Below are 26,160 nucleotides of genomic sequence, written 5' to 3' on the forward strand. Positions count from 1 at the left end.
GGCACAGCCGAGGCGCCGCCGCCACCGCAGCCGATTCGAAAAGCGGCGCGCTGCCCCAGGAGCCCCGCCTCGCGTCCCCTGACCTGGATCTTCCTCCTCGGAGAAGGAGCGTTTCCGGAGGGGGAAGGGAGGTTGCGGCCGTCGGGCTAGGCTTCGCGATGGGGAAGAAGCACAAAAAGCATAAAGCAGACAAGGCGGAGTGGCGGTCGGCTTCTACCACCGCCTACAGCGGTAAGAACGCGGGGCGGCAGCGGGAGCCGCGCCTGTCTTCATCTCTTGTGGCTGCCGGCGGAGCTTGGGAGCCCTTCGCCGCGCACGAAGGGGGGAAACCCTCGTTTACGTGGGTGAAGATGCTGCGAGAGATCTTTCCTGGGCTCCCGTTTTCGGGACCGGGGGTGGGGACAAGAGAAAAGGCGGGATTCCTCTCGATGAGGGGGGAGCGAGGCGGGGAGCAGCCTGAGCGTGAGGGCGGGTCGGGGGAGCTGCGGAGACCGAGCTCCTTCCTGGCTGTTATTGGGGGAGCATTCTTCAGATGTTTGTGGGGTTTTCGTGCCGCTTGAGGTGTTAAGCTGTGGCAGAACACAGCTTTGTCGTTTAGCAGATGCGAGAAAATCTTCCAGCAGTCCAAACTGACAGGAGAAAATTCCACTGGAACAGTTCCCGTGACTGTCGGTTTTCACTGTAAAGACTCGGTTTGCTTGATTTATGCGTGGATTTTCCAGCAGTGGTAGGTTTTGATTTTTGTTTTTGATTAGGTTTTGAGTGCTCTAAGGTTGGAAGCAGGTTGGTTGGTTTGTTTTACAGGCGGTGGTTTATGGTGGGATGCAAGAACTGTGATATTTTGGGGCATGTGGAACAGCTGCGTGTTAATTTGGATTTGTGATTCTTAGCTGATGCTTTATATTGCATACACTTTCAAAGTGTATCAGATTCTTACCAATAGCGTTTCTAGAACTAGCATCACCTATATGCTTCATTGATAGCATGCTATCACTTTCATCAGCATCTCCAACTTTTTTTTCTTTTTTTTTATTTAGATTATGTAGACAAACCTTTGGAAAAACCTTTGAAGCTGGTTCTTAAAGTTGGAGGAAGTGAAGTAACTGAACTTTCTGGATCAGGACATGATTCTAGTTATTACGATGACAGATCAGATCATGAGCGAGAGCGGCATAAAGAGAAGAAGAAAAAAAAGAAAAAGAAGTCTGAGAAGGAGAAAGAAAAGCACCTTGATGATGAGGAAAGAAGAAAGAGAAAAGTAAGCTGTGATTTTTAGAATTTAGACATACCATCATTCAAACATGTTCACTTACCTGAGATCAGATAAGTGTATACAGGTCTGGTACAGTCTAAAGGACCCCCTCAGTTCTCCCCCAGTTTTTTTTAATATTTAAGTAGGAAGACCGCTGTTTGGAGGCAGCACCTCAGAAGTGGCCATCATAGAAGGCCAATCTGGTGGCCTTCTATGATGGAGTGATGGCATTGGTGGATAAGGGAAAGGCGACCGATGTCATTTACCTGGACTTGAGCAAGGCCTTTGACATGGTTCCCCACCACATCCTCACCTCCAAATTGGAGGGATGTGGATTTGATGGGTGGACCACTCGATGGATAAGAAACTGGTTGAAAGGCCACAGACAGTGGGTGGTCATCAATGGCTCTGTGTCCAGGTGGAGGCCAGTAATGAGCGGCGTCCCCCAGGGGTCTGTCTTGGGACCAGTGCTCTTCAACATCTTTATCAATGACATCGATGTAGGAATTGAGTGCACCCTCAGCAAGTTTGCTGATGACACCAAGCTGAGCAGTGCGGTCAACACGGATGAAAGAAGGGATGCCATGCAGAGGGACCTCGAGAGGCTAGAAAGGTGGGCCCAGGTGAACCTGATGAGGTTCAGCACGTCAAAGTGCAAAGTTTTGCAGTTGGCCTGGAGGAATCCCAGGCATCCGTACAGGCTGGGAGGAGCGGTCCTTGAAAGCAGCCCTGTGGAGAAGGACTTGGGGGTCCTGATAGATGAAAAACTTAACATGAGCCTAAAGTGTGCTCTTGCGGCTCGGAGGGCAAATGGAATCCTGGGGTCCATCAAAAGAGGGGTGGCCTGCAGGGACAGGGAGGTGATTGTTCCCCTCTACTCTGCTCTTGTGAGGCCCCATCTGGAATACTGCATCCAAGTGTGGAGCCTGCAGTACAAAAAAGACAGGGAGCTGTTGGAGAGGGTCCAGAGGAGGGCCACTAGGATGATCAGGGGACTGGAGCACCTCCCCTATCAGGACAGGCTGAGGGAGCTGGGCTTGTTCAGCCTGGAGAAAAGAAGGCTGCAGGGTGACCTCATTGCAGCCTTTCAATACCTAAAGGGAGCCTACAGAGGGGAGAGGAATCAACTCTTTGAAAGGGTTGATATGTGTAGGACGAGGGGAAATGGTTTTAAGTTGAGGGAGGGGGGATTTAGGTCAGACATCAGGGGTAAATTCTTTACCCAGAGAGTGGTGAGGTACTGGAACAGGCTGCCCAGAGAGCTTGTGGATGCCCCGTCCTTGGAGGTGTTCAAGGCCAGGTTGAATGGGGCCCTGGGCAGCCTGGTTTAGCATTAAACGTGGAGGTTGGTGGCCCTGCGTGTGGCAGGGGGGTTGGAGATTCATGATCCTTGAGGTCCCTTTCACCCTGGCCATTCTGTGCTTCTGTGAAGTGTAGAAAATGCCCATCCAGGTTGGTGCATTTCTGCCGTTTAGAAGAGTGATCAATGTGTTGATTTGTTAAATACTGTAAATGCTTGTTCCTTTTAACTGATATTTTTCCTATCCATTTGTTTTGTGTATCGTTATAAATACTTCCATTTTTAAATTTAATGTTTCGTGTTTCAGCTGGTTCAGAAATATGCTTTGCTATCCTTTGAATGAAAGGTATTTCCAGCCTTTCAAATCTAGAATGAACTTTGCTCCGATATAATAAGTTGTTAATTAAACATAACAGTTTCAATGCCTACAACAGCTTTTCTTTTATAATCTGGTTTTACATGAGTTCAGCATACATTTGGTGGAAGTTCAGCGAGTAATGAGAGAACAGTACTTTTATGTAGTGCTGCTCATGCCTTTGTGTTTAATCAGAGTGGAAAAAATTGGGAAAAAGAGACAATATTTAAACCATATCGTGGATCAGTTGTACCTTGAGTATGCCAAATAAAAATGGCTCTTATTTTTCTGTAGGTAGGATTGTGCATTTGAAGTATGTTCTGAAATCTGTCTTTTTGCTGTTGTAGGAAGAGAAAAAGAGGAAAAGGGAAAAAGAGCAGTGTGACACTGAAGGAGAAACTGATGACTTTGATCCTGGGAAAAAAGTGGAGGTTGAGCCTCCTCCAGATCGTCCTGTCAGAGCATGCAGAACTCAGCCAGGTGAGCTTTGTGAGAACTTATATGTGCTTAATCTGCACGTTAAGTGGATTCTTAATCCATACCTGTCTTCCCAGTGGGTCTGCATCTATCTGTCACTCTTGTCTTCTTTTTGATTGGAAAAAATAGGCTGTATTTCAGGAATACTAATTCCATGGGTGTTATAGCAAAGGAACCATTAAAACTGCACGAATGAAAACATTACCAGAATGGGGGCATCCCAATGTTGCAGTTTGAGTAGCTAAATATCACTTTTCGTTTCTGTAAAAATGGATAACAACTTACTTTATTTTACTAATAGATGTATTTAACCTATTAGTAGATATTGAGTTAAATTTTATTTAAACTATCTTTCAAAAATGAGTTTAAAGCTCATTAAGTAAGAGAAACAGTTATTGTATACTTAAAGTAGGTATGTTTTGATAGATATATTCATATATTTGTTCCTTTAATTTGCCTGTGTTTCCATCTCAAACTGCAGCTGAAAATGAGAGCACACCAATCCAGCGATTACTAGAACACTTCCTTCGTCAGCTCCAAAGGTATTAATATCTTGTCCACGGCTGTGTTGATTGTGTCTGGCACACACGTGTTAGATTACAACTCCTTATTCTGGCTTTCTGTTTTAAAATCATGCAGAGACTGGCTTTAATATATTGGGTAACTTTTCAACTGCATCAGACCTCATTGTTTTTAAAGGTTAGTTGATGAATATTATTACCAGCAGTGCCATTCTAGCCTGGGGATAAGCAAGGCATGATTTGGGGGTAGACTATATTGCAGTTAGAGATTTATAAAGCACTAATAACTGAATTTAAAGACCAAAAAAACCGTGAATTTTAATAAAGATTGGAGTCATGAAATTGTTGTATTTTGCATTTTCTGTCCGATGCCAAAGCAAGTTTGCTTGATAATATCACTTGCTTGATAATATTCTGATGTGGAGAAATGCTTTAAATTTGTTTTTTCCTGATGTTAACTCTGTAACTCATATTTTTTGAAGAGAATTACCAACATCCTTTTTTTTTTTTTTTTTTTTTTTTAATAAATACAAGAAGCTGAATTCAGAACCAGATCTAAAATAGAAAAGACTGCAGTTACTTCTAGAGGATTTCACGAACAAGAAGATTTAAAGAAATTATTACTTGTAATTACTACTATATAAAGAAATTATTACTAGGCCAAAACACCCATTTGGAGTGTAAGTGGAGATACAGATAGCATATGAGAAATAATTAAGTAAATCAGGAGCTGGTTTCATCTTTTTCAAAGAAGTCTGCATGCGCAAAATCAAAACTCTGTTCTGTAGCAGGGAACTTGTCAAATACCTCACTGCTTAGTGAAATTGGTTTTGTTTAATATTTTTTTTCGTTTTAAATAAGGCACTACTTGTTTTATTCTGTTTGTGTGGTATAGAAACAATGATCATCTTGTTTGCTGATTTAAATGTTAACTCTTTCTTTCTTTCTTTCTTTCTTTTTAAATTTTATTTTTAGGAAAGATCCTCATGGGTTTTTTGCTTTTCCAGTCACGGATGCCATCGCTCCAGGATATTCCATGATAATAAAACACCCCATGGATTTTGGAACTATGAAGGAAAAAATTGCAGCAAACGAATACAAATCAGTCACTGAATTCAAGGTGAATTGTTAGAGATTCAGTTACTTCAGAACACTTCAGTAACAAACCTCAGATTCATTTTGACTTCAGAAGTCTTTCTTACCTTAATTATTTTAATGTGTGCTCGTTCAAAGCTCAATTGTCTGTTCTGCAAAAGTTCACTGCAGGTTAATGTGGAAATGAATAACATGCTGTAAAGATCTGTGGAATTCATGCTGCTAGACACAATATTCCTACCTATATTTAGAGTTTAAGGAATTTCAAGAAACTTAGATTTATTTTTTCTATTTAGACTTGATTAGATTGATTAAATGGCAGTTTAAATGTATTTGCATGACAATTGGAGATAATGAAACATTTTTTTAGTGCGTTACAATAACAGCTGTGTATTTTTCATTTTGAATTACCCTGTGTTCCATATAACTGCCATTTTGGATGGTGTTTTGGCAGAAACTTAGCAAGGTTATTGGCAACTTGCCTTAGCTACACTGGCTGTTGACACTGCAGTAATACCTTGTTGAATGCATTGTCGTTCTACAGGCAGGCAGTGCTGAAAGTTTTTTTCATTTTTTTTTATTTTTTAGTATTGTCAGCTCCTGGAAGGAAAGAAATTTTATTTAACCTATTCATGAAGTTCTATGAGCGGCCTTTAACTTTCATTGCTTTCAGCTGTAGAAGTGATGTAACGAGGCTTCACAGAGGACATTGGCTTGCTTTTCAGGGTTGTTTTTTCTCCTATAGAAAATTCCAGCAAGGTGAGCAAAGAGCAGCTTAGATTTCCTATAGGGCCTTTGACAAATGTTAGTCTGTTTTGTTATGTGTGAATTGGGATTGTTTGTTTGTTTTAAATGGAGACTTTCATAGGAAATAAGAATACATATTATCATTGCAATCAGCCAGCTGTGCCATCTGTGTTTTGAAATCTTGTTGAATTGTCTTTCTGAGTCATTTTAAAAAGATGTTTGAATGGGAGCTCCCTGGCTGTATTGACATACAGTTATGGTTACATTGATAATGCCAGTAGGAGAGCAGTCTTAGAAAATGAGAATTACTGCATTGTTCAGACTAACAGATTCTTTTTCTCTGAAGGATTTGTTTTCTGCTGGCACTCTTTGAAGAGTGATAAATGTTTGCTAGAAATCTATCACTGTCCAGTGTCCAACCTCTTTGTCCAGTGACAGAGGTAGGACTTCCTTTCTAGATGTGAGTATATGCTCATGCTTTTGTAATTGTTAAATAATACAGAAATGTTCTTAGGTTTTGACCTCTAAAAAGGAGTGCTCTGATGGTTTTCTTCCACTTCTGATAAACCTGCTTCAACCAGCTGAGGCTAGTCAGAAGCCAGTACCTGCTCAAAGGGAAGACTCCCTGTGAGCCATATGCTGTATTTAGCAGTGGAGAAATTGCTGCAGAAATACCAAAGTCGGACAAACAAAAAGCTTTGTTATTTTCTGCACTATTTCAAAGACCATCACGACATGCATTGCTCCCCTGCTCTTCCTTATTTCCTTCTTACCTAATTGTTTGCTCCCTCGTGCCACCTTCCCAATTCCTGTTTTTGTGATGGTCTCTGTAAATGAAGGCAGATAACCTAAATGTCACAGGAAGTCACAGACTAGCCTTTATAGCTCTTTATCTACTTAGCTGGTATGGAGCTAATAGTAGTAAATCATCAGAGGAGCGCTGCTCTGGCATCACTGCAGGGGAACAAGACATAAAAACAACTTTTTTTCCCCATATATGATCAGGAATGCAGCGGGACAGAATTTTGGTTTATGTATTAATGTTTGGTGTCAGAGCAAGAATTCAGGAGGAGTCTCATCAGAAATCTTTGTGTCAGAAAATCTGTTCTGTGAACATGGTAGGTTAACTCCCACCATGGAGTTGGATCTTTGCCACAGAACAAAATCATCATCAAATATACTAGACTGCTGCACAGACGGTGTTTGTATTTGTGTCTTGAGAAAAACTAAAGCTTAATTGCTTGAACAGTCATTATTTCAATATTGAGAAGTCGCTGAGCAACAAGTACGTCCTTAAACTATGCCCCAGTCTAATTTGTTAGTGTCCAAGTTGTGAAGTGCTACTGTGTGATTCTTGGTTATTGATTTGTCAACTTCTTAAATTTTCAGAAGACTGTAATGCTGTCTTTCCAGCTCAGTGTTTCATAGAGCTTCTAATAATGCTTTCTGTTCTTTATTTAATGGACCAATAATGTTTGGTTAAAATAGTCTTCCCTTAGGGAGGAAAAAAAAACAAAAAAACAACAAAAAACCTCTCATGATCTGCAATAAATGTTTTTGGTTCAGCTTGCAGTGGAATGTGTTAAAGCTGATTTCAGCAAGTTGCTTCAGTTAAAAATTGCCTGATCGTGGATGTGATAGGAGAGGACAAAATGGCTGTTTTGTTCTCTTGTTGCATGCATTGAGCGTTTGTAAAGTTGGTTCTTAAGTTTTGAAGGCTTTTGTTGTTGTTGCAGTTTAAGTGGCTGAAAGTTACTACGAATTCCTACAAATGAAATTATATATAATATACTTTATCTTCTTGCTATTGTATCTCTCTAACCTATTCTGATTTGTGAGGAAGGAAAAACATGTAAATCTTTACTTGGTCCCTCAGTGCTGTTACTGATTTTTACGTTTATTTGTTTGGTGTGTATGAAAAAGAAGGAGACGTTGGCACGTAGGTTAAACTTGTTTATATATTAAGAAGAATACAGAGCAGCCTTGGTAGTGTGCTGTGTGCAAGTTGTGCAGTAAAGGAGTTTGGTATTTGAATGGGCTTTTTTGTTTTGTTTTGTATTTTACAGGCAGATTTTAAACTCATGTGTGATAATGCAATGACTTACAACAGACCAGATACTGTTTACTACAAGCTAGCCAAGAAGATACTGCACACAGGCTTTAAGATGATGAGCAAAGTAAGAGACCTTTTAAAAACAAAGCAAAAACTCTTTGTTTTGGGGATTCTTTTTTTTGTCATAATCAAAACGAATGTAATTAATAGCAGTGTTAAACGTTATTTCATCTATCTGCCATTACTTATTACTGTGTCTATTCATATTACTCTGCTTAGGGGCTCGATAGCATTTGTGTTATAAACACAGCTTTATTTTCCAACCTCATCTGCACCACTGAGGTCTGTGGGAGCTTATTCTACTGGCTTCAGTGGAAGCAACTGGGATCTAGGTGCGAAAAGCCTAGCTATAAAATGTTGCTTTGGGCTTTAACTTTGAATGCAAAAATCTCATCTAAGTCATAATTTTGCATAAACAAAGAATCTTTACATTTTCAAATGTGGTGGGCATGGGGGAGGTTTCAGAGATTTCATAAATGCACGCATACAAAGCTAAATTTATACTCAAATACAGTTCTTGATCTGCAAAACTTGAGTTGATTTTGTGAGCTGCTTTGTGTGTGCATGGGCTTGTGCTGCTGTTCTGCATGGTAAGTCCTGTACGAAATGGTTTGTTGTCTTTGCATATGCATTGTTTGTTTGTTTCTCTTTCTTGATAGTTGGTCTGCAGAAATTCTGATGCCATGCTACCATGACAAATCATGTTGCATCGCCATTGAAAATGAGGCATAAAGAACAAATAAGGCCATGGCCATTCCCATCCCATCCCATTATCATAGCATCTTGGCTATGAGGGAAAGGTTAAGTCCCTGCCGCTCTGTCCTTTCTGATTCTAGGAACGGCTGTTAGCTTTGAAGCGCAGCATGTCGTTTATGCAGGACATGGATTTTTCTCAGCAGGCAGCTCTTTTGGGTGATGAAGACACAGTGGTTGAGGAGCCTGTTCCTGAAGTTATGCCTGTACAAGTAGAGACTACCAAGAAATCCAAAAAGCAAAATAAAGAAGTTATTAGGTAAAGGTTTTCGTTGGTGTGCTTTCTAGGCTGTTGAAGTTTTTGTAATATTAGTCAGGAGCAAATAATTGAGAAGAAAAGACTTCCTGTGGCCTCTTTCCTTGTGGAATGATTGCATGTTCTTTTAAATGATACCTTACATTTAATGTGTATATATGTAAATGTTTTATCATGTCTTTATATTTGCTGAAAATATAAGCAGTTCCTTCTTGTGGCAGTTAGAGATGTTCGTTTTATCCTAGCCACAGATCTTTAACGTTTTGAAGAAACTTTGTTCTTCTTTTTTTTACTTTAAACTTGTGGTAAGTGCCAACTTTGAAGGAAAATCACTGAATTAAATCTGGAATTTAATTGACAAATTTTATATTAAAAATAAAAAACCACAAAAAAACAACTGTAACAAAACATTGCTAGTTAGATATTTTGACTACTTGAGATCTACTTATATATCTGAAGTTGGGGGGGCGGCAAGAGCAATCTTACCTCAAAATCATGCTTTTTTTTGTTTGCTTTTGTTAAATACAAGTTTCACAGTTCTCAACAGCCACAGGTTTAGTGAAAAAAAAAAATCATAATCCTGTTTCTCTGTGAAGGAAGAGCAGGTATGTGTAGTTGTTTTGTAGCAGCAGGAGACAGCAACGCTTCTCTTCAAAAATAATTCTAAACTGAGTAATTTTTTGGGTGTGGAGCTATGGTACCACCATACAGAAATACACCTGCTGCTATGTAACAAACAAATTATTCTTCAGTAATTGTCTAATAGGTGTGAAGGAATTAAGTACCTTTCTGTAAAGGGGACTTTATACAGATTCTTTCTGATCAGTCTGTGGTTTTGTTTGTATCGTACGTATTTATTTTCTGATTAATTTCTAAGTAAACTGCATTACAGAGGTCTATTTCTACTTTGCCACCTTCTGTGTTCTTGTTTTCAAAGTAAACAACTTTGGAAGAGAGCAAACAGATCAAGAAATTGAGACTACCAAAGAACACAGTACTGCTTTGTCTTCAAAATCAACCATGATTTGCAGTCAAGTAGAATTGTCAGCTATTCTTAACTATTCTGCTATCCAGTTTCCTTGGGATCAATTATGCTGTAAACTTACTTTCTTGTTCTCTTAAATATTTGTGATTTTAATACCCAGAACTGTTTCTTTTCTGATTAACTTGACCTTTAAACCAACTGTATTTTGGCATCCGTGTGATAGTCTTTTGATGTACAGCAGAGCTTTCGTTAGATTGCTTTCATAACTGCTTGTTAAAAGCAGAGAGCTGAAGATCATCATTCTGGAAAGTGTTAAAGTAATTCAGACCTCTGTGTTATACTTTAAAAATTAGCTTGATCATCTTAGAACAGAACTCTTCTTTGAAACATTCACTCAAACTTCTTGTTTGTTATGCGTACAGTATAGAAAGCCTCTGATGTAGCAAATTTTACTGCTCTTCATAACCTTTTCTGAAGAATAGGAATGAATAGTTACTGAATGAAACAAAAAAACTACCACAGGATCATGAGAGAAAAGTGTTATTTTTTAATTGTCATTAACAGCAAAGCTTTTTTGCATATTCAGTCTGAATTTCTATACAGAGAAAAATTCTTAGCTAAGAAATGGAAAAGGTACCTCAGGTGAGGGAAATGGGTTTGGTATGAGGAGTAGTACCCGAAATGGTTGGTTTTAGGTCTAACCTCGGTATGTAATGCTCCAATAGATTCTGATCTATGAAGTATTTCTTTTATGTTGAATGATGACTCTCACAAAAGCATCGAGTGATTGGTTTCCCCCCACCCAGAAATACAGACTCTCCATTTCCTTATCATCTGTTTCTTTTTCCTGCATCTTTTTATTTGGAATAATGGCGTATTCACACATGTGGGAGACATACGCATCATTCACCTTGTAATGATGTAAGAAATCTATTTCTAATTTATGCTTTCAAGTACTGTTATTTTCACTGAAGTACAGAAACAACTAAATTTTGAAGTTCAAGAGTTGACTGGTTCTTCTGCTACAAAACTTTATTTTCATAGTGTAACTGTAATTCCACTGAAACGCTGCATTGGACAGACACTGGGAGAGGAGTGGGACTATTCTGTTTAGCAAGCTCAGAATTCAGCCTTGTGTTTTGTCTTTTAATTCCTACAACTACTACTCTTTTCTTTCTTCAGTTGCATATTTGAACCTGAAGGAAATGCTTGCAGCCTGACAGATAGCACTGCTGAAGAACATGTCTTGGCACTAGTGGAACATGCAGCAGATGAAGCTCGGGATAGGATCAATCGATATCTACCCAACAGCAAGGTCTGCTGCATGACAAAGTTCACAATTCCATGTTGTATCTAACTTAAATGGATCTCAAGTTGTATCGTGTTTTAAACATCTTTAAAAATTCACTTGCAGAAAACAATGAATCATCTTCAGTCTTTGATCTGGCTTCCTTAGTTGCAACTCTTAGCATTGAAAATGATTAAAATAACACAACACTCTCATACAGGACAATGGAAAATGGTTTCAAATTAAAAAGGGAAGTTCTAGATTGGCTGGAAGGAAGAAGTTTTTTATGTAGTAGGAGTGAAGAGGCACTGGAACAGGTTATCCAGAGATCTGGATGCCCTGTCATGGGAACTTTCAAGGTCAGACTGGATCAGGCTCTGTGCAGCCTCATCTAGCTGCAGATATCAGTTTCTTGCAGGGGAGTTGGACTGGATGACCTTTAAGGGTTCCAACTCAAACAATTCAATATTTCTGTTGTTGCAACCATAGAAAGCAGACTTTGGCATAGATTAAACCATCATTAGGATTCCCTTTCCCTAAAAGAGTTGAGAAATTCTGAAGTGTGAATGTTTTCAGTGAGAAGTCCAGAATCTCTTTTATTTTTGTACCTAGCAGTAGTAGCTGTCAGTTACAGCATGTTCTTGTGTCAGTCACAAGGCAGCCTTCAGTAAGTAGTAGATAACTATAACAGTGTCTGTGTTGGAATTTTGAACACTGCTGACTACAGGTTTAATCACCTTGAACATGATGCTGGTACTCTTCCAGACGTTTGATTTTTGTGCTGTTCTGAGTGCTAATTGGAAAAGCTCCTTGGTTCTCAGTACGTTTTTCTCAGCATGACCTGTATGTGAGCTGTGGTTTTCCTAGATATGTAATACTAATGGTTTCCTTTGCTATTCTGTGCTAGGGTTTGGAATTAATGCTGCAGACTTTCCTTACAGGTCTATGTTGTGATAAACACGTTACTCTGTTTCCCTTGCATCCTATGGAGTCTTTATTACCGCCATTACACATTGGCCTCATATCTGGCCTCATACCTCATTATTTCACATTCTGTAGTAACTGCTTCAATTTAAGAAAGGTTCAAGATATTACAACATCCTACATTTTTCACCTAATCTTATAACTTCTGTTGCAGAAGAAACATCTGCATTGAGGTGGTGGTAATGTTGTTTTCAAACTCAAGTACTTGGAACTATGGCACTTGACTATGATCACTTCTAGGTCAGCTAGATTAAGAAGAAAAGCCTCAGAGTAGAAGCTTTAGCTTCTTCAGTGTATTTCTGAAGCTAGGAAGAAGACTTGCTAAGAGCAAACGTCATTTGGAAACCTATAAAGTAAGGCTGTTTTCTTACAAACCATTTACAGCAATACCAATCTACTACTTGCTAGCTATACTGGAAAAGCCTTTCAGGATGCAGTCACTTCTGAAGAGAGCAACTCAAGGAAGAGTTTAGATACTCTGTTCCTCATGTCTGGGCTGTTCATCAGCTTGACAGCCCACTGTAGATTCCAGTTAAGTACTTAACACTCAAGTGTATAATCACATGTGTTCCAGTAGGTCTGGCACGGCACTTGTTTGTTAAGAATTTGATAGCATGTGTACAATAGTACTTCTAAATGCAGAAAGTTGCGGATGGGATGCATGAATGAGCAGTATATTTGCTAAAAGGTGATAAGTAGTTATTTCTAAAAATTCTCCATGCTAAAAAGGGACTTCATGCTGGTGTTCAGGATCTGAATATAGCTGAAAAAACTTTTAAAAATCTTCTGTGTAAGCAGACATTTCCTTTGAGATTAGATTCTTTGAATGATTACTTGTATGTCTTTGTGATTGTATTTACAGATCGGTTATCTGAATAAAAATGGAGATGGAACTTTATTGTTCAGTGTAGTAAATTCATCTGATCCAGAAGCAGAAGGTAAATCTTTATGCAAACCTTTCTAATATTGAATGTTGTAGTAGAGTCTTAAATGTATGTTCACATCCTGTGTGTGATAAATGAGTTGTTCTGTTTTTTTTCAGTTAATTTGTATTTCCACAATGGTTTTTCCCCAGTAGCTTGTTGTGGAATTATTAGAGGAATCTATCTCTCAAGTTTTCAGTCTCCAGATTTGAACTCAAAATGCATAAGTCTAGAAAGCTTGTAATTATTAGAATGGTGTAGTCTTTGTGCTGCCATCTGTCCTGCTGATTTAGTACTTCCTTCTCTGTTCATTTTGAGATTGGAATTCATTCACAGCATAGCTATTGCTGCATTGATGAATGCATGAGCCCTTTTGGCAAGCCATGTTTTTGTTTGTTTATTTATTTACTTACTTACTTAAATTATTGGGAGCTGCAGGCCTTGCATCCTCTGATTGTCTGAATTCTTTTTCATTCTTGAAGTAAACCATTCTGGAATGAAACTGAGCATTGTGGCTGCATCATGCACTTAACTATTTTTGAACAAATTAGATAAATGTGATAGATAAATGTGCAGTCAGTCCACTGAAAATTTAGACAGTGGTGGTAACGGGAGCAGAACAGAGCTCCAGTATGAGTTGTCAATAGCAGTACTACTTTCTATGTTTCACTGCTCCAGACATTCTTCTTTATTGTTTGTATTAATAGTAATTATACTAGATTTATAGCTAGTACTACAGTATGAAATTCTGTTGTACAGTTGTTTTTTTTCCATACTAAGGTTCTACAGATAAATTTCCTTTTTTGTTTTTCAGTAATTGAGCATAGCTGCTGGATTTGTTAACATAATCAATGAAATTTAATGTAACAGGAAATGTTCTAAATGCATACTTGTTTTTTTATATTTTTTTTCTATTTTCTTTCAATATTAAAAACACTCCAAATGATTTGAGCCATTTCAATTAAGCAATTCTCAGAACGGATCATAGGATCATAGAATGGCCTGGGTTGAAAAGGAGCTCCATGCTCACCCAGTTCCAACCCCTGCTGTGTGCAGGGTCACCAGCCAGCAGACCAGGCTGCCCAGAGCCACATCCAGCCTGGCCTTGAATGCCTGCAGGGATGGGGCATCCACAGCCTCCTTGGGCAACCTGTGCCAGTGCCTCACCACCCTCTGATGAAAAACTTCCTCCTAATATCCAACCTAAACCTCCCCTGTCTCAGTTTAAAACCATTCCCCTTGTCCTATCACCATCCACCCTCACACACAGCCGTTCCCCCTCCTGTTTCTACGCTCCCTTCAAGCACTGGAAGGCCACCATGAGGTCTCCCACAGCCTTCTCTTCTCCAAGCTGAACAAGCCCAGTTCCCTCAGCCTTTCCTCACAGCAGAGCTGCTCCAGCCCTCTGCTCATCTCAGTGCCTCCTCTGGCCCCGCTCCCAGAGCTCCACGTCCTTCCTGTGCTGGGGGCCCCAGGCCTGGACGCAGCGCTGCAGATGGGGCCTCACAAGAGCCGAGCAGAGGGGGACGATCACCTCCCTCTCCCTGCTGGCCGCCCCTTTTTCATGCAGCCCAGAACACAGCTGGCCTTCCGGGCTGCAGGCGCACACTGCTGCCTCATGGCCAGCTTCTCGTCCACCAGGACCCCAAGTCCTTCTGCGCAGGGCTGCTCTCAAGGAGATCTGCCCCCAGTCTGTATCAATACCTGGGATTGCCCCAGCACCTTGCACTTGGCCCTGTTGAACCTCATTAGGTTTTCATGGGCCCGTTCTTCAGAATCAGATTCAGAAGGAAGAATTATGCCGCCATTGTGCTGTCTTAAAAAGGTTCTTCATATGGATGGGTTTCGACACACGAGCTACTGCTTAGTCAATGCAAGAAGTTGCTTTTATTGTTTTTGTAATTTCTGGATGTTGAATGTTTATGAATTAGCTAGTAAAAGAATCTCAGATGATGGTAAATGCCTTAGAAGTAAAATAACTTAGTACTTAGAGCTGGAAACATACTTACAGCTTGTATTGGAAATTAAAATGGAGAACCTAGATTTATCTGCCTATCCTTAATAGAGCTATACAGCTTAAAATACTTTCAGCTTTTGTAGTGACTGTGACTTTTAAAGCACTTAAGTAAACCCTAAACACGAGATTTAAAAAAAAATAATTATTTTTAATCAATTTATTAGAGGAAGAGACTCATCCAGTAGATCTGAGTTCACTGTCAAGCAAATTTTTACCCGGCTTCACTACACTGGGCTTTAAAGATGAACGAAGAAACAAAGGTAAATGCCAAATCATATTTTAAGGTGATGGTAAGCGTTTGAACAATTTCCAGATACAAAATAATTTGGGATTACACTTGTGTCAGAATAAAAGTTCACTTCATTATTTGTAGAATGTATAATTACTGAATTTATAGCAGAATGTGGTTGTGACTAAATTGACTTATTTGTCTAAATAAACATAAGGAGACGTTTATTGATTCATGTTTTGCCACAGTGTTAGCTTTTTAATAGAAGTAGCCCATTTTCAGTGAAGAAATTTTTTTTTTTCCCGGACCAGCAATGCTTTGATTGGAGAAAAACCCTTTTGGTTGTTTGCTTTGTTAATCCTATGACAAGAATTTCACAACCTGGAGCACCTTTCTGGTTAGAATGTTCACTGTTTTTCCTAGTGCTGCCACCTTTAATAGTTTGTAACCCACTGTTTTTAGCACTGTAATATCACGTAAACTGTGAAAGTGTTTTTAAAATTTCCTGACTAAATCTGGCCTTCAGATGTTGAAGAAAGGCTTTTAGTTTTGCTCTCTACCTGTTCTCCACAAGCACAGGAATAGAAAATTCGGGAAAAATTTGGGAGGTTGGGCAGAAGTTTTCAAATTAATTATTTGTTTTCTAGTTATGTATGTAAAATTGTTAATGCTGTTACTGATTCTGGAGTCCAGAAGTGTCCTTGAGATACTGCTCTTGGTTTCTGTTTGAGCAATCAACAGTGCTTCACAACAGAAGAAATGTTACTTGCTTTTCACCAATCATTTACACTTTTGTTAATTACTTATTATCTGTCTTTTCTACCTGCCTAGTAACCTTTCTTACAAGTGCCAGTACAGCCCTTTCCATGCACAACAACTCTATTTTTCATGATTTGAAATCAGAAGAAGTGGAACTCCTATACTCAGCATATGGTGATGAAACTGGGATACAGTGTGCCTTAAGGTAAGTGCTTCAGCATTTTTTATTGACTTGCATCATCTCTTTTGTGTCATTTTTGACTAAAATAAGCTAAAAGTTAGCTAGAAGCCACAAAAATTTCTACCTCTCCCCCTTAAGTCTCTAAACATTGCCAAATTAGTAAAACATGAAGCTGGCTACCTTTCATCCTACCTTTTTTGTTTTTGGTTGTTTTTTTGGGGGGTGGGAAGTGGGTTTTTGTTTTGTTTTTAATTTGCATTTCTGTTATGAGTTTGTTGCAAGATTGTTTGTTAAGAAATATTTTGACTACAGGAATTTGTGCATTGCTAGTGATTTAGCAGTTTGCTTTAAACCCTAACTGTAGGTGAGCTTGGATACCAGTGATGAATTTAAATACTTGGTTTAAAGCAGTGGTGTTTTTCAAGGTGTTTCAAAGCACTCATAGCTTCCTGAGAAGGAAAATACCACTTGGCATTGAATTGTTGGTTTTGGAGTGAAAGAATTAATCACAGACTTTTTTTTTCTTAACTCTTTTTTTTGGTTTTGTTGCTATTTTTTGTTTAATAGAAGGAAATAAATATTCAATATTGTTTTTCAAAACTGCTAGTAAATCTTCTCTTGAGCTGTCATTGATAATGGAAATAAAAGAAAACAACACACAGCATCTTGAAAGCTTTAGTTTCTTCTGTAAAGAAGCATGGAAAAGTGAAAGAATGAGGAAAATGCAGTACAGCATAGGTGGAGAAGACCACATTAGAAATTGAAATACCTTTTATGAACATAAACATTTTCTGTAATGCTTATCTCCCATTTCTGCTAGCTTACAGGAATTTGTGAAGGATGCTGGACACTACAGCAAGAAAATAGTAGATGATCTTTTGGACCAGATCACAAGTGGAGATCATTCCAAAACTGTATATCAGCTAAAGCAGGTGTGTCTGTTGATGCACAGAAATGTCACAGGTTAATGAATACACAGATGGACCCGTCTGGTTTTTTAATATTGGCTGAGAGGCATTGTTTTGTAGTGTCACTTTAAGCTGTGCATGCTTAGCTGTTCGTACAACAGCACGATGAACCAAGTTAGGAACAGAATCAATCAGCAGTGAAGTAATCTCCCTTTGTCGTTGCCCCAGCTCAGTCAATTCTGCAGTCAGGTGGTGAACCTCACTGGAGAAAGGAAGAGGCTGAGGTGTGCAACTGAGTGGAGGGAAACTGACCAGATGAGGCTGTGTGGGCAGCCTGTCTCTTGATGTATTGACTTAAGTTTCTGCCTCAGAGTTGCACTACAAAGCTTGATGTAAGGATCTGTTTTCATTTGTTTAAACACAGAATGCACTCCTTGTGGAAGAAGGTTTAATACTTAAAATCTTGAAATAATGTTGGAGAATAATGCTGTAACTGATACATATTGCCTATGAATGGTAACATTTAAATTTGTAAAGTGTGTATGAGGGAAAAGCTTGTAGCTTGTTAGTGAATTCCACCTGAGAGATGGAGTGCTTTCTCCTAGGACTGGAGAAGAAATTTGCTCAAGTGTCAGGTGGGTGTGTAATAGTAGTGGGCACATTTGCATTGCTAAGACAAAAGCACAAAATTTTGTTTCATGTTGTTTTCACTCTTAATACCTCTCAATTCAAAATAATTGCCTGTTGCTTAAAATGTTCAGGCTTTGAATGATTGTAAAAGAAGGGAAGGTATGGAGGGACCGTGGAGGGTTGAAATGAAGGATAGTCAGGCTTCCTGATGTCCTGGAAATTAGATTATGCTAAACCTTTGTAGCATGAGCAGTAGGATGGGGTGGGTGATGCCTGGGAAAAAGGAGACAAGAGAATGAAAAATAGAGGATTTTAAAATTTATTTTATTTTATTTTATTTTATTTTTTAAATCTGCACTGGAAAAAGTTTTGCATATGAAACCTCGCTAGTAGGAGAAAAATGAAAGTATTCAAAAAAAAAAAGGTGTTCTAAAACAATCTTCTATGTATTATTGTACAAGCAGAGACGTGTGTATGCAGCGCATATAGCTTAGCTTGAAAATAAAGCACATACTTGACAGCTTCTTCTTTAACACCTAGTTGTATGAATATTGTTTCCAATGAGAATTTCTTAGCAGAGAATTTATTCCTTCAAATGATCTGTGCCTCTTCATACTTTGTAATGCTGTTCAGTGGTGATATGCATATATATATACAGATTTTGTACAGTTGAATGTCTTTCAGTAGTGGTGTGCTTTGGTGTGTTGTGCTTCAGTATTTTGTGCTGCTTCATGTGAGTAAGAATGAATATCTGCACAACCTTGAGTGATCTGGAGTCAGAAGTCAGTGAGGTAGTGACTAAGATATTTCAAAGCAGTAACAGCTGAATTTTGATTGCAGATGCTTGAAAGTTTACTGTGTCTAGCATTTCATGTGAGAAACTTGAATATACTTGAAATTGTATGAAAGAGGGACTTCTCTAATATGTTGACTAGAAGTAATTGTTACTCTTCTTTCTCTTCAGAGACGAAACATCCCAGTAAAGCCACTGGATGAAGTTAAAGTAAGTTACTCTGTTTTTTAACTGGAAAAAGTGTGTTGGTCTTTACTGTTAAGAACATGATATTTTCTCAGCTTTCCACATTCCGATCCCTAATTTTATTTCATGTGCATCTCTATTCTGTATAATATACATTCAATTTATTAACCTTTTTAATATTTTGATTAAAAAACAAAAAACCTGTTAAAATCCTAGCTAGTTCTCAGTTGTTTGAGTATATGTATGATTATCCGTTAAAGAGAGTCTAGTCTTCATTTATTACTTTGTTTTTAAAGGATCTGTGCAAACATCACAAAGCTGAATAGTGTTCTGTGGTGGCTTAGGATCTGATCACAGTAAACCAGTCTGTGAAATGCTAAGATCTAAAATATGTTTTTATTTTTTTTAGGCTCTACCAGTTCTCATAAAAGAAGAACACAAGCTACGTAACACCTGTCCTGATTCTTCCAAACAGATCATGGTAAAATGGTTTGTAGAAAATGGGGGTGTTGAGTACATTCAGTTTTGCTTCAGTTCAAGGATGTGCATGCTCTGAAACAGAGCTTTAAAAATTCAGTATCTAGTGTAAGTTTCCTTATAACTACTGAGAAGGGATTCTTAAACACTCTGTTATTTTAGTTAGTGTCTGTTAGTCCTATTATTCTGTATTCTCCTGTTTAATTCAGTACATATGGACTAACTCAGAAGCTTAGGAAACTGATAGTTGGTCTGCTTATGATGAGTACTTGAGGTTCAACTTGCTGTAAAAGTGGAAAAAAAAAAGAAAATCAGTATCAGTTTTTGATCCATTGCAAATGTCTGTTGGAACATAGGGGAAAATAATGTTTATCTCAGGCTTTTATAGTTACTAATCAGCTAATCTTTCTTTTAAGTGGTACTAGTTCTGTCTTGCAAATTATGTGATAACAGAAGATATGCTCTGTATTCCATGACAATTCATGTAAAAATTATACAGGTTATGCTGAGGAGAAACTATAAAGGGTTTATATTTCTCTAAAAGATTACTAAGGTAGGTTATTTCATCAAACTGCTAAGTTATTTTCAAGAAGTGTAGGAAAGAAATGCCAGGTTGCATATTCCTCCTCCATATTCCTGCTAGAACAGGCAGCTTTGCAGAATTCTGATAAAACATATTTTGAGGCTTAATGATTTTTTTTACTTAAGTTTTTTTGCCATTATATGGAAGCATTGCAGTTGAAATTAATTGCAAGCTGCATTTCATTATCCGAAAGTATAGAGCAGCTGATACTGCTTAGAATAGGAAGGCACACCTCACAGATTTTATTACTTACATAAAATTTTCACTACATCTAGAGATACACTGAAGGAAAAGGGATTCTGGAAGTTGTTACCAGTTACACCTTCAAAAACATTTCTCCCAAGATTCTTTCATGCAACAGGGATGAATTTGGCAAGAAATTCAATCCCTGAGGATTTAATAATACTGGTTTTAGCAGTCCCAGATGTTGAGATGAAAGATATTTAGACTACTGTGCATGTCCCTTGATGGACTCCTGGCCTGTCGTGTGACAGAGCCTGTCAAGGAGGCATGTTTAAGCTGCCTGTAAGCTAAATGTTGACCAGTATGGTTATGGAAGTTCCAGTCTTAGGGACTGGTGATGCACACGCCTTGAGAATATGGATTCATGCTCTTGTTGCAGCTTGCCACTGTTGTTAGTCTTTGTTTCTTGAATTTTTATTTAGGTTGGAGAATCTGCTGGAGACAGTAACGCTTCTGAATTGGACTTTCTGTCTATGAAGTCGTATTCAGATGTATCTCTTGATATTTCAATGTTAAGTTCATTAGGTAAGTAATAAAGTATTTAAACCATTATGGTTTAGTTGTACCGTTTAGGCAAGGTAACAGCTGCATTTGCAAAGAAATAAATGTGCTAAAAGAAAGTAGTAACAAATCCACAGCTGATTTAGCTAGAAGTCTTAGAGATAAAGAAGACTTAGTTCATTTTATCTTTGGGACATCCATTTTCTAGGTAAGGTAATTATTCCTGTTCTACTGAATAAACCAAAGAATTTGTATCTTGCAATTTTGATAGCTTTGCTTGTGTTTTTTGTGTTCATATTAGCCTAAGTAAGCTAATAATAAATAGGAAGCACTATGAAGTTTTAGCTAAGAAAAGTTACTGCTTTGGATGATATCTTTTTCAAGTAATTGGGAACTAGGTAATAAAAAATATGAAGCTCAATGATAGCACCACTTGAATGTCCCAAAACAAACAAACTAAAAAAAACCAAAACAACAGAAGAAACATCAGATGTTGGAAAGATTTCATCTTCAATTAAGGTGACTGTGTAATGTACTGGGATGTTGTGTCACACAAACCTACAGACTAGGCATCCCTTTTTAAATACTGCAGCAAATAACATTCCCATTTCTGCTGGCTGCTGATCTGATCAAATGTCTTCAAGAATGTAATAAAAAATTACAGTTTAAGATGCTTTTTCGGTACGTGAGAGATGTCACACTACCTATTAAAAAGCATAAGCAAGGTGATTGGAAGATTAAAAAAAGCTACAGGTTTATCCCATAAAAAAGCAATTTAAGCTCTGATTATTACTGTAGTTCAGTAAGAAGATGAATAAATAGCTGTTTTATTGATGATGGTTAGCAGTGTCAGTCTGGCTGTGAATTCCTTGCTTCATTGAAAATCGCTATTGTTGTTTTTCTATAAATAAACTTCTAGTTTCTGGAGAGTGATTATTGCATGTTGTTTCCCATAATTATTGGAAAGTTAGGTGAGATCCATGCAGAAGACAGCCCAAAGATATGGGAAATGCTTTATTTGTTTGTTTGTGTCTTCACACGAAGACATTATGTGCATGGAGACTGTTCTTAAAAACCTTCTGCAATGGGGATTTCTTCACCTCCCTGAACGACACATTCTATTTTAACTGTATTTTAGGTTAGATATTTAAGTCACCCTTCTACTGGCATCATTACCTTTGCTGCAGACTAGATCTGTTATTCCTTGTCTGGAGATCTACAGATCACAAAGACAAATTAATCTCTTTTTAATTAAGCTGTTCAAATACTAAGAGTCAATTCCATTTCCCTGGGATGTGTCCTTTGTTCTCTCATTTGTCCAAATGCACATCTACGTGTATTTCTTGAAACTGAAAACAGATCTACGTCTGATACCTTTTAGAAGTGCAAAGGAAAGTGCAAGTTTCGGGTTTCACTCTAATACAGGATACTTGCTTTCATTTATTTTAGAATTTATTTGAAGTGACTTAGTAATTCATGAGTCAGTCAACGTGCTTTTTCTGGATTTTGTTGTTAACTTGTGGACTTTAGGGAAAGTGAAGAAGGAACTAGATCATGATGACAACCATTTACATCTGGATGAAACAGCTAAGCTTCTGCAGGACCTTCATGAGGCTCAAGCTGACAGAGTGGGATCCCGACCATCATCCAATTTGAGTTCCCTCTCCAATACTTCTGAAAGAGATCAGCATCATCTTGGTAAGGTTAACTGTGTCACAGAATTTGCACTATTTCAGCTCTCGTTTTAAACTTCAATTTAAAACTTTTATATAAATCTTTTGCTAGAAACTACTCTGATAAAATAGTGTTCAAACTGCAGGATAACTTTTTAATTTTGAAGCATGTATGGCAAAAGCAGCTAAGAAGACACTAGTTGCAATTACTTATTTTAGATTTAGATAAAGAACAATTGAAGCAATTGTGAAGGGTGATGAGTTAATGCTGGTTGCCAGGTACCTGCTAAGCCCTTCTCTCACTCCTCATCCTAAGCAAAACAGGGAGAAAATACAGTGGAAGAAAAATTAATCGGTCAAGATAAATACAGAGAGATGATTCACTAATTGCCATAATGGGCGAAACAGACTTGAATTTAGGAAGGTTGATTTAATGTATTGCCAATTTTAATAAGAGTAGAGTAGTGAGAAATAACCCTTCCTCATCTTCTTTCCAGGCTCTGTTTTACTCAGTTCTTCCTCCCTAATGAGTGGTCTAGAGGGATGAGGAGTGGGGATTGTGGCCAGTCCATAATGCTGCTTTTCTGCCATTCCTTCCTCCTTAGTGTCTTCCCTTACTATGAAATACAATCTTTCACAAACTGCACCAGCATGGATTCTTTCCATGGGGTGCAATCCTCCATGGGTTGAACTTCATGCCAGAAAACTTGTTCCAAGCTAGACTCCTTTCCATGGGGCCACAGTTCCTACCAGGGGCTGCTCCTGTGTGGGCTCTTCACAGCCTGTGGCTTCCTTCAGTGCACATCCTCCTGCTGGATGCTGAAACACCTGGGTTCCTGACAAGACTAGATTATATATCACATTTGTTATTTTCTTCCCATAAAATCAGTTTTGCACATTGTAACAGGTACTCTCAGTCATCTTCTGTTTAAATTGATTGCACTTGGTTTTCTTTTCCTTTGTGACATGTAGAGCTTTTCATTAGGTTTTAGCCCAGGTCTTTAATTCATAGCACCCCAGATCCCTCAGTGATGGCAAAGAGTAATTACTTGCTTATCAATACAGAGCTAGCCTGGATTGCAGTCAGTGACCTGAAGTTAAAAGGCCTAGTTAAAAGGCCTTCCAACTTCTTGAGTTCCTCATTTTGCCACTCTTCAGTTATTTAAAAAGATAAAATGTTAGTGCAGAAAGAGAACTTTCTTATTTTCCAGTGTAGTGAATCTGCCTGTCAAAAATACTACTTGTCTCCTAAATTCAAATGCTCGGTAAAATTGTATGCCTTCCCTTTTTCTCAGCATATTTCTGTGAAGAAATGATTTAAAGGATGCTCTGAGCTTAAAATTTGCATTTCAAATGGCATCCTTCATGGCCAGCAGGAGATGACTGCCTGATTCACCTTCTCTTTAGGTTGCAAGGGAAATCTCTGCTCCAATGCCTTGAACATCGCCTCCCCCTCCTTCCTCACTGATGTTGGTTGATGTCTGCATGGTTTTTGTTTGCATTTTTTTCACTCCTCACTCCTGCAGCTTGTGCAAGGCTTTTTTTTTTTTTTTTTTTTTTTTACTATTTTGTAAGTGTCACCACAAGGGTACTGGTGGCATTGCTCATTGGCTCAGCTTTGGCACTGGCAAGCAGCTGGTCTGTTGTGGAGCTAGGTGGAACAAACTGTGTCCAGCACAGGGGCAGCTCCTCATCTCTTCTCAAAGATTGCAGTGCCCTCTGATAACAAAATCTTGCTATATAAACCCAATACATGAAGTAAATCGATACCAACTGGCTCTTGCATTTTTATGCTCTTGGGAAATGCTAAGGAATGTATTGAGTATTTTGATACTACATAATAAAAATAAAAATTTCAATGTGCTTACGTGTAGCAAGTCACAGATACGGTTCCACAATAACCTTCTATTTTCAATTGTGTAGTTTAGTGATGGCATAGTGGGGTAACAAAACAATTTGGTGTCACTTTTAATATTATCCAAACAACATCTCATACATTCTTAAGTTACATCTTGTGTAATTCTTCAACTCAAAGTAACAATAATCATTGCTTTTTCAAAAAGGATGTAAATTCCTATAAATCTTGTGCTCTCTTTTTCAGGCTCTCCCTATTTAAATTTCATTTCAATGTCTCACACACACACACACACACACACACACACACTTTTTCACTTTTTCTGTACTTATGAAGGTTTTGATATCTTTTTTTCCTCTTTTCTTCAGGAAGCCCTTCTCATCTGAGTGTTGGAGAACAGCAAGACATAGTTCATGATCCCTATGAATTTCTTCAGTCCCCAGAAACCTCAAATGCTACTACTAACTAATTTGAACTTCTATATATATTTTGTATTTTAAGTGTACGGTTGTTATATAAATTTTTGTACTTGGCAGAAGCCTCAGTTTGTCCTACTTTGTATGAGGATTCCAGCATAACGTTGTATAATTTACCGGTCAAAAAAGCCAAGCCCAAAAATGGAAGGGTACTCTGATGCATCATGATGTCTGCTTTTGCTTTGTATGTTAGAGTGTGTCTTGTCTACTGGTGTATGAATCTTGACTGAAAAACAGTAAGTGCTGTGTTAGAGAGTTTCTGTTCTGTAAGAAGTGATCATTGTTCCACCATCATGGCAGCGATCTTGAAACGTTTCCTGTAGAATTATGTTCCAGTTTCTCTTTTGGTCTTAACTTGGGCATCCTCAAGGAGGAATATCTTGCTTCCCCAGTGACAGAGCTGAATGAACTGAAAGAACTGGGGTCGTTTTTTTACTTTCCATCTTGTACCCTCTAATCTGTACAAATGGTTTGTGTTTCCCTCTCTTTGTAAATCTTTCATTTTATCACCCTAGAGAATATTTAATATGAGAAGAGCAGTACTTGTAGTTGCTTTAAAATGTTTAATTCTGCCTTGGATCTAAAAAAGGTGGATGTTTTTATGATCCCTTTTGTCTTGAAAAAGGAAGAGATTACAATACTTCTAATTTCAGTATTTATATTTGCTCGGATGAAAAGAATTCTGCATGCAGCTTGCTTTTTGGTAATTCTAAGGTAAAATCTTTGGAATTCAGTATTCTTGGGGGGTGTACCACTGGTATGTGCAAGCTGGACGTGTTATAAATTCACCATGTTTTGTAAATTTGTAAAAATAAAGAGCGAGGAAGAGGAAGCAGAGCTCTCATCCACATTGCCTATACGGTCTTGCCTATACAGCCTTTACTCTCTGTCTTTGCCAATTATTTTACAAACATTCTTGCTTATAAAAGTTCTGACATCTCTTGTTCTCTCAGAACAGATTTCTGCTTCAAACCCTTCTCATGCTGTGCCAGTACATCTTTTATGGTGTCTTCCTTTAGTAGTGAACAGGTAACACTAAGATTTTTATGAGGTACTCACTTGATTTATCTGTCTTGCCTAACTAAGCCTTCTTTCAGATGAAGATCTTGTTTCCACAGTTCATCCTGCGGCCAAAGTTCTGGAAACAGAACTGAGTGGTTAAGAGGGCTGTTTTTCTGTTAAAAATCAAAATGTCTGAAGCTCTTCACATTGGACTAGAAAAGTTAGAATAACAAAGACTAGAATGTGCAGAAGAACTGGTGGAGGCTAAGACCAAATATACTCATCAAAGGAGTTAATAGGCTGATTGATTTCTGTGAATATAGTAAATGTGTTTCAAAACACAAATGTGTAATTCTGTGAAGGAGGAATTTTAATCGTTTTTCTTTACTTCTGACTGGAGATTTAATAGGAAACAACTTACGTTAAATTTGTGGAAGGTCAAATGAAATGCAGATGTTAGGTTTTAAGTGGTAGTGGATGTTCAGGTTAGTGAGGTAAAGGTTTAGGATTCCCTTCCCCCACAACACCCTTCCTGAAGAAATCCTAGACATTTACTGTAATACTTGAAGAATTGGATTTCAGGATTGTTTAACGAAAA

General features: G+C 38.2%; 1 protein-coding gene across 3 annotated transcripts; it reads left to right on the plus strand.

Annotated features, from left to right (window-relative positions):
• The first annotated feature begins 112 nt into the window (after positions 1-112).
• BRD9 (bromodomain containing 9) lies at positions 113-25,408 on the plus strand. 3 transcript variants are annotated; one of them, XM_042868999.1, is made up of 17 exons: positions 113-231; positions 1,038-1,258; positions 3,255-3,387; positions 3,866-3,926; positions 4,881-5,025; positions 7,814-7,924; positions 8,697-8,872; positions 11,037-11,169; positions 12,989-13,064; positions 15,231-15,326; positions 16,127-16,259; positions 17,056-17,167; positions 18,738-18,776; positions 19,162-19,233; positions 20,478-20,580; positions 22,087-22,254; positions 24,453-25,408. In XM_042868999.1, the coding sequence occupies exons 1-17, from the start codon at positions 159-161 to the stop codon at positions 24,551-24,553; spliced, it is 1,953 nt and encodes a 650-aa protein (XP_042724933.1). In that variant the 5' UTR covers positions 113-158; the 3' UTR covers positions 24,554-25,408. The 3 variants fall into 3 exon arrangements, with proteins under 3 accessions (XP_042724933.1, XP_042724934.1, XP_042724935.1); XM_042869000.1 differs by having other exon boundaries at positions 8,757-8,872; XM_042869001.1 differs by having other exon boundaries at positions 8,760-8,872.
• Positions 25,409-26,160: the final 752 nt, after the last annotated feature.

This window comes from Lagopus leucura, unplaced genomic scaffold, assembly GCF_019238085.1.
Source record: "Lagopus leucura isolate 7727_CA_CO unplaced genomic scaffold, USGS_WTPT01 Super-Scaffold_100002, whole genome shotgun sequence".
Taxonomy (NCBI): domain Eukaryota; kingdom Metazoa; phylum Chordata; class Aves; order Galliformes; family Phasianidae; genus Lagopus; species Lagopus leucura.

Excerpts from the sequence above, each read along its gene's own strand:
- BRD9 (XM_042868999.1), top strand. The coding sequence starts at position 159 with ATGGGGAAGAAGCACAAAAAGCATAAAGCAGACAAGGCGGAGTGGCGG. Across the intron at positions 16,260-17,055 it reads GGGATACAGTGTGCCTTAAG|CTTACAGGAATTTGTGAAGG; the intron begins GTAAGTGCTTCA and ends CATTTCTGCTAG. Across the intron at positions 22,255-24,452 it reads AAGAGATCAGCATCATCTTG|GAAGCCCTTCTCATCTGAGT; the intron begins GTAAGGTTAACT and ends TCTTTTCTTCAG.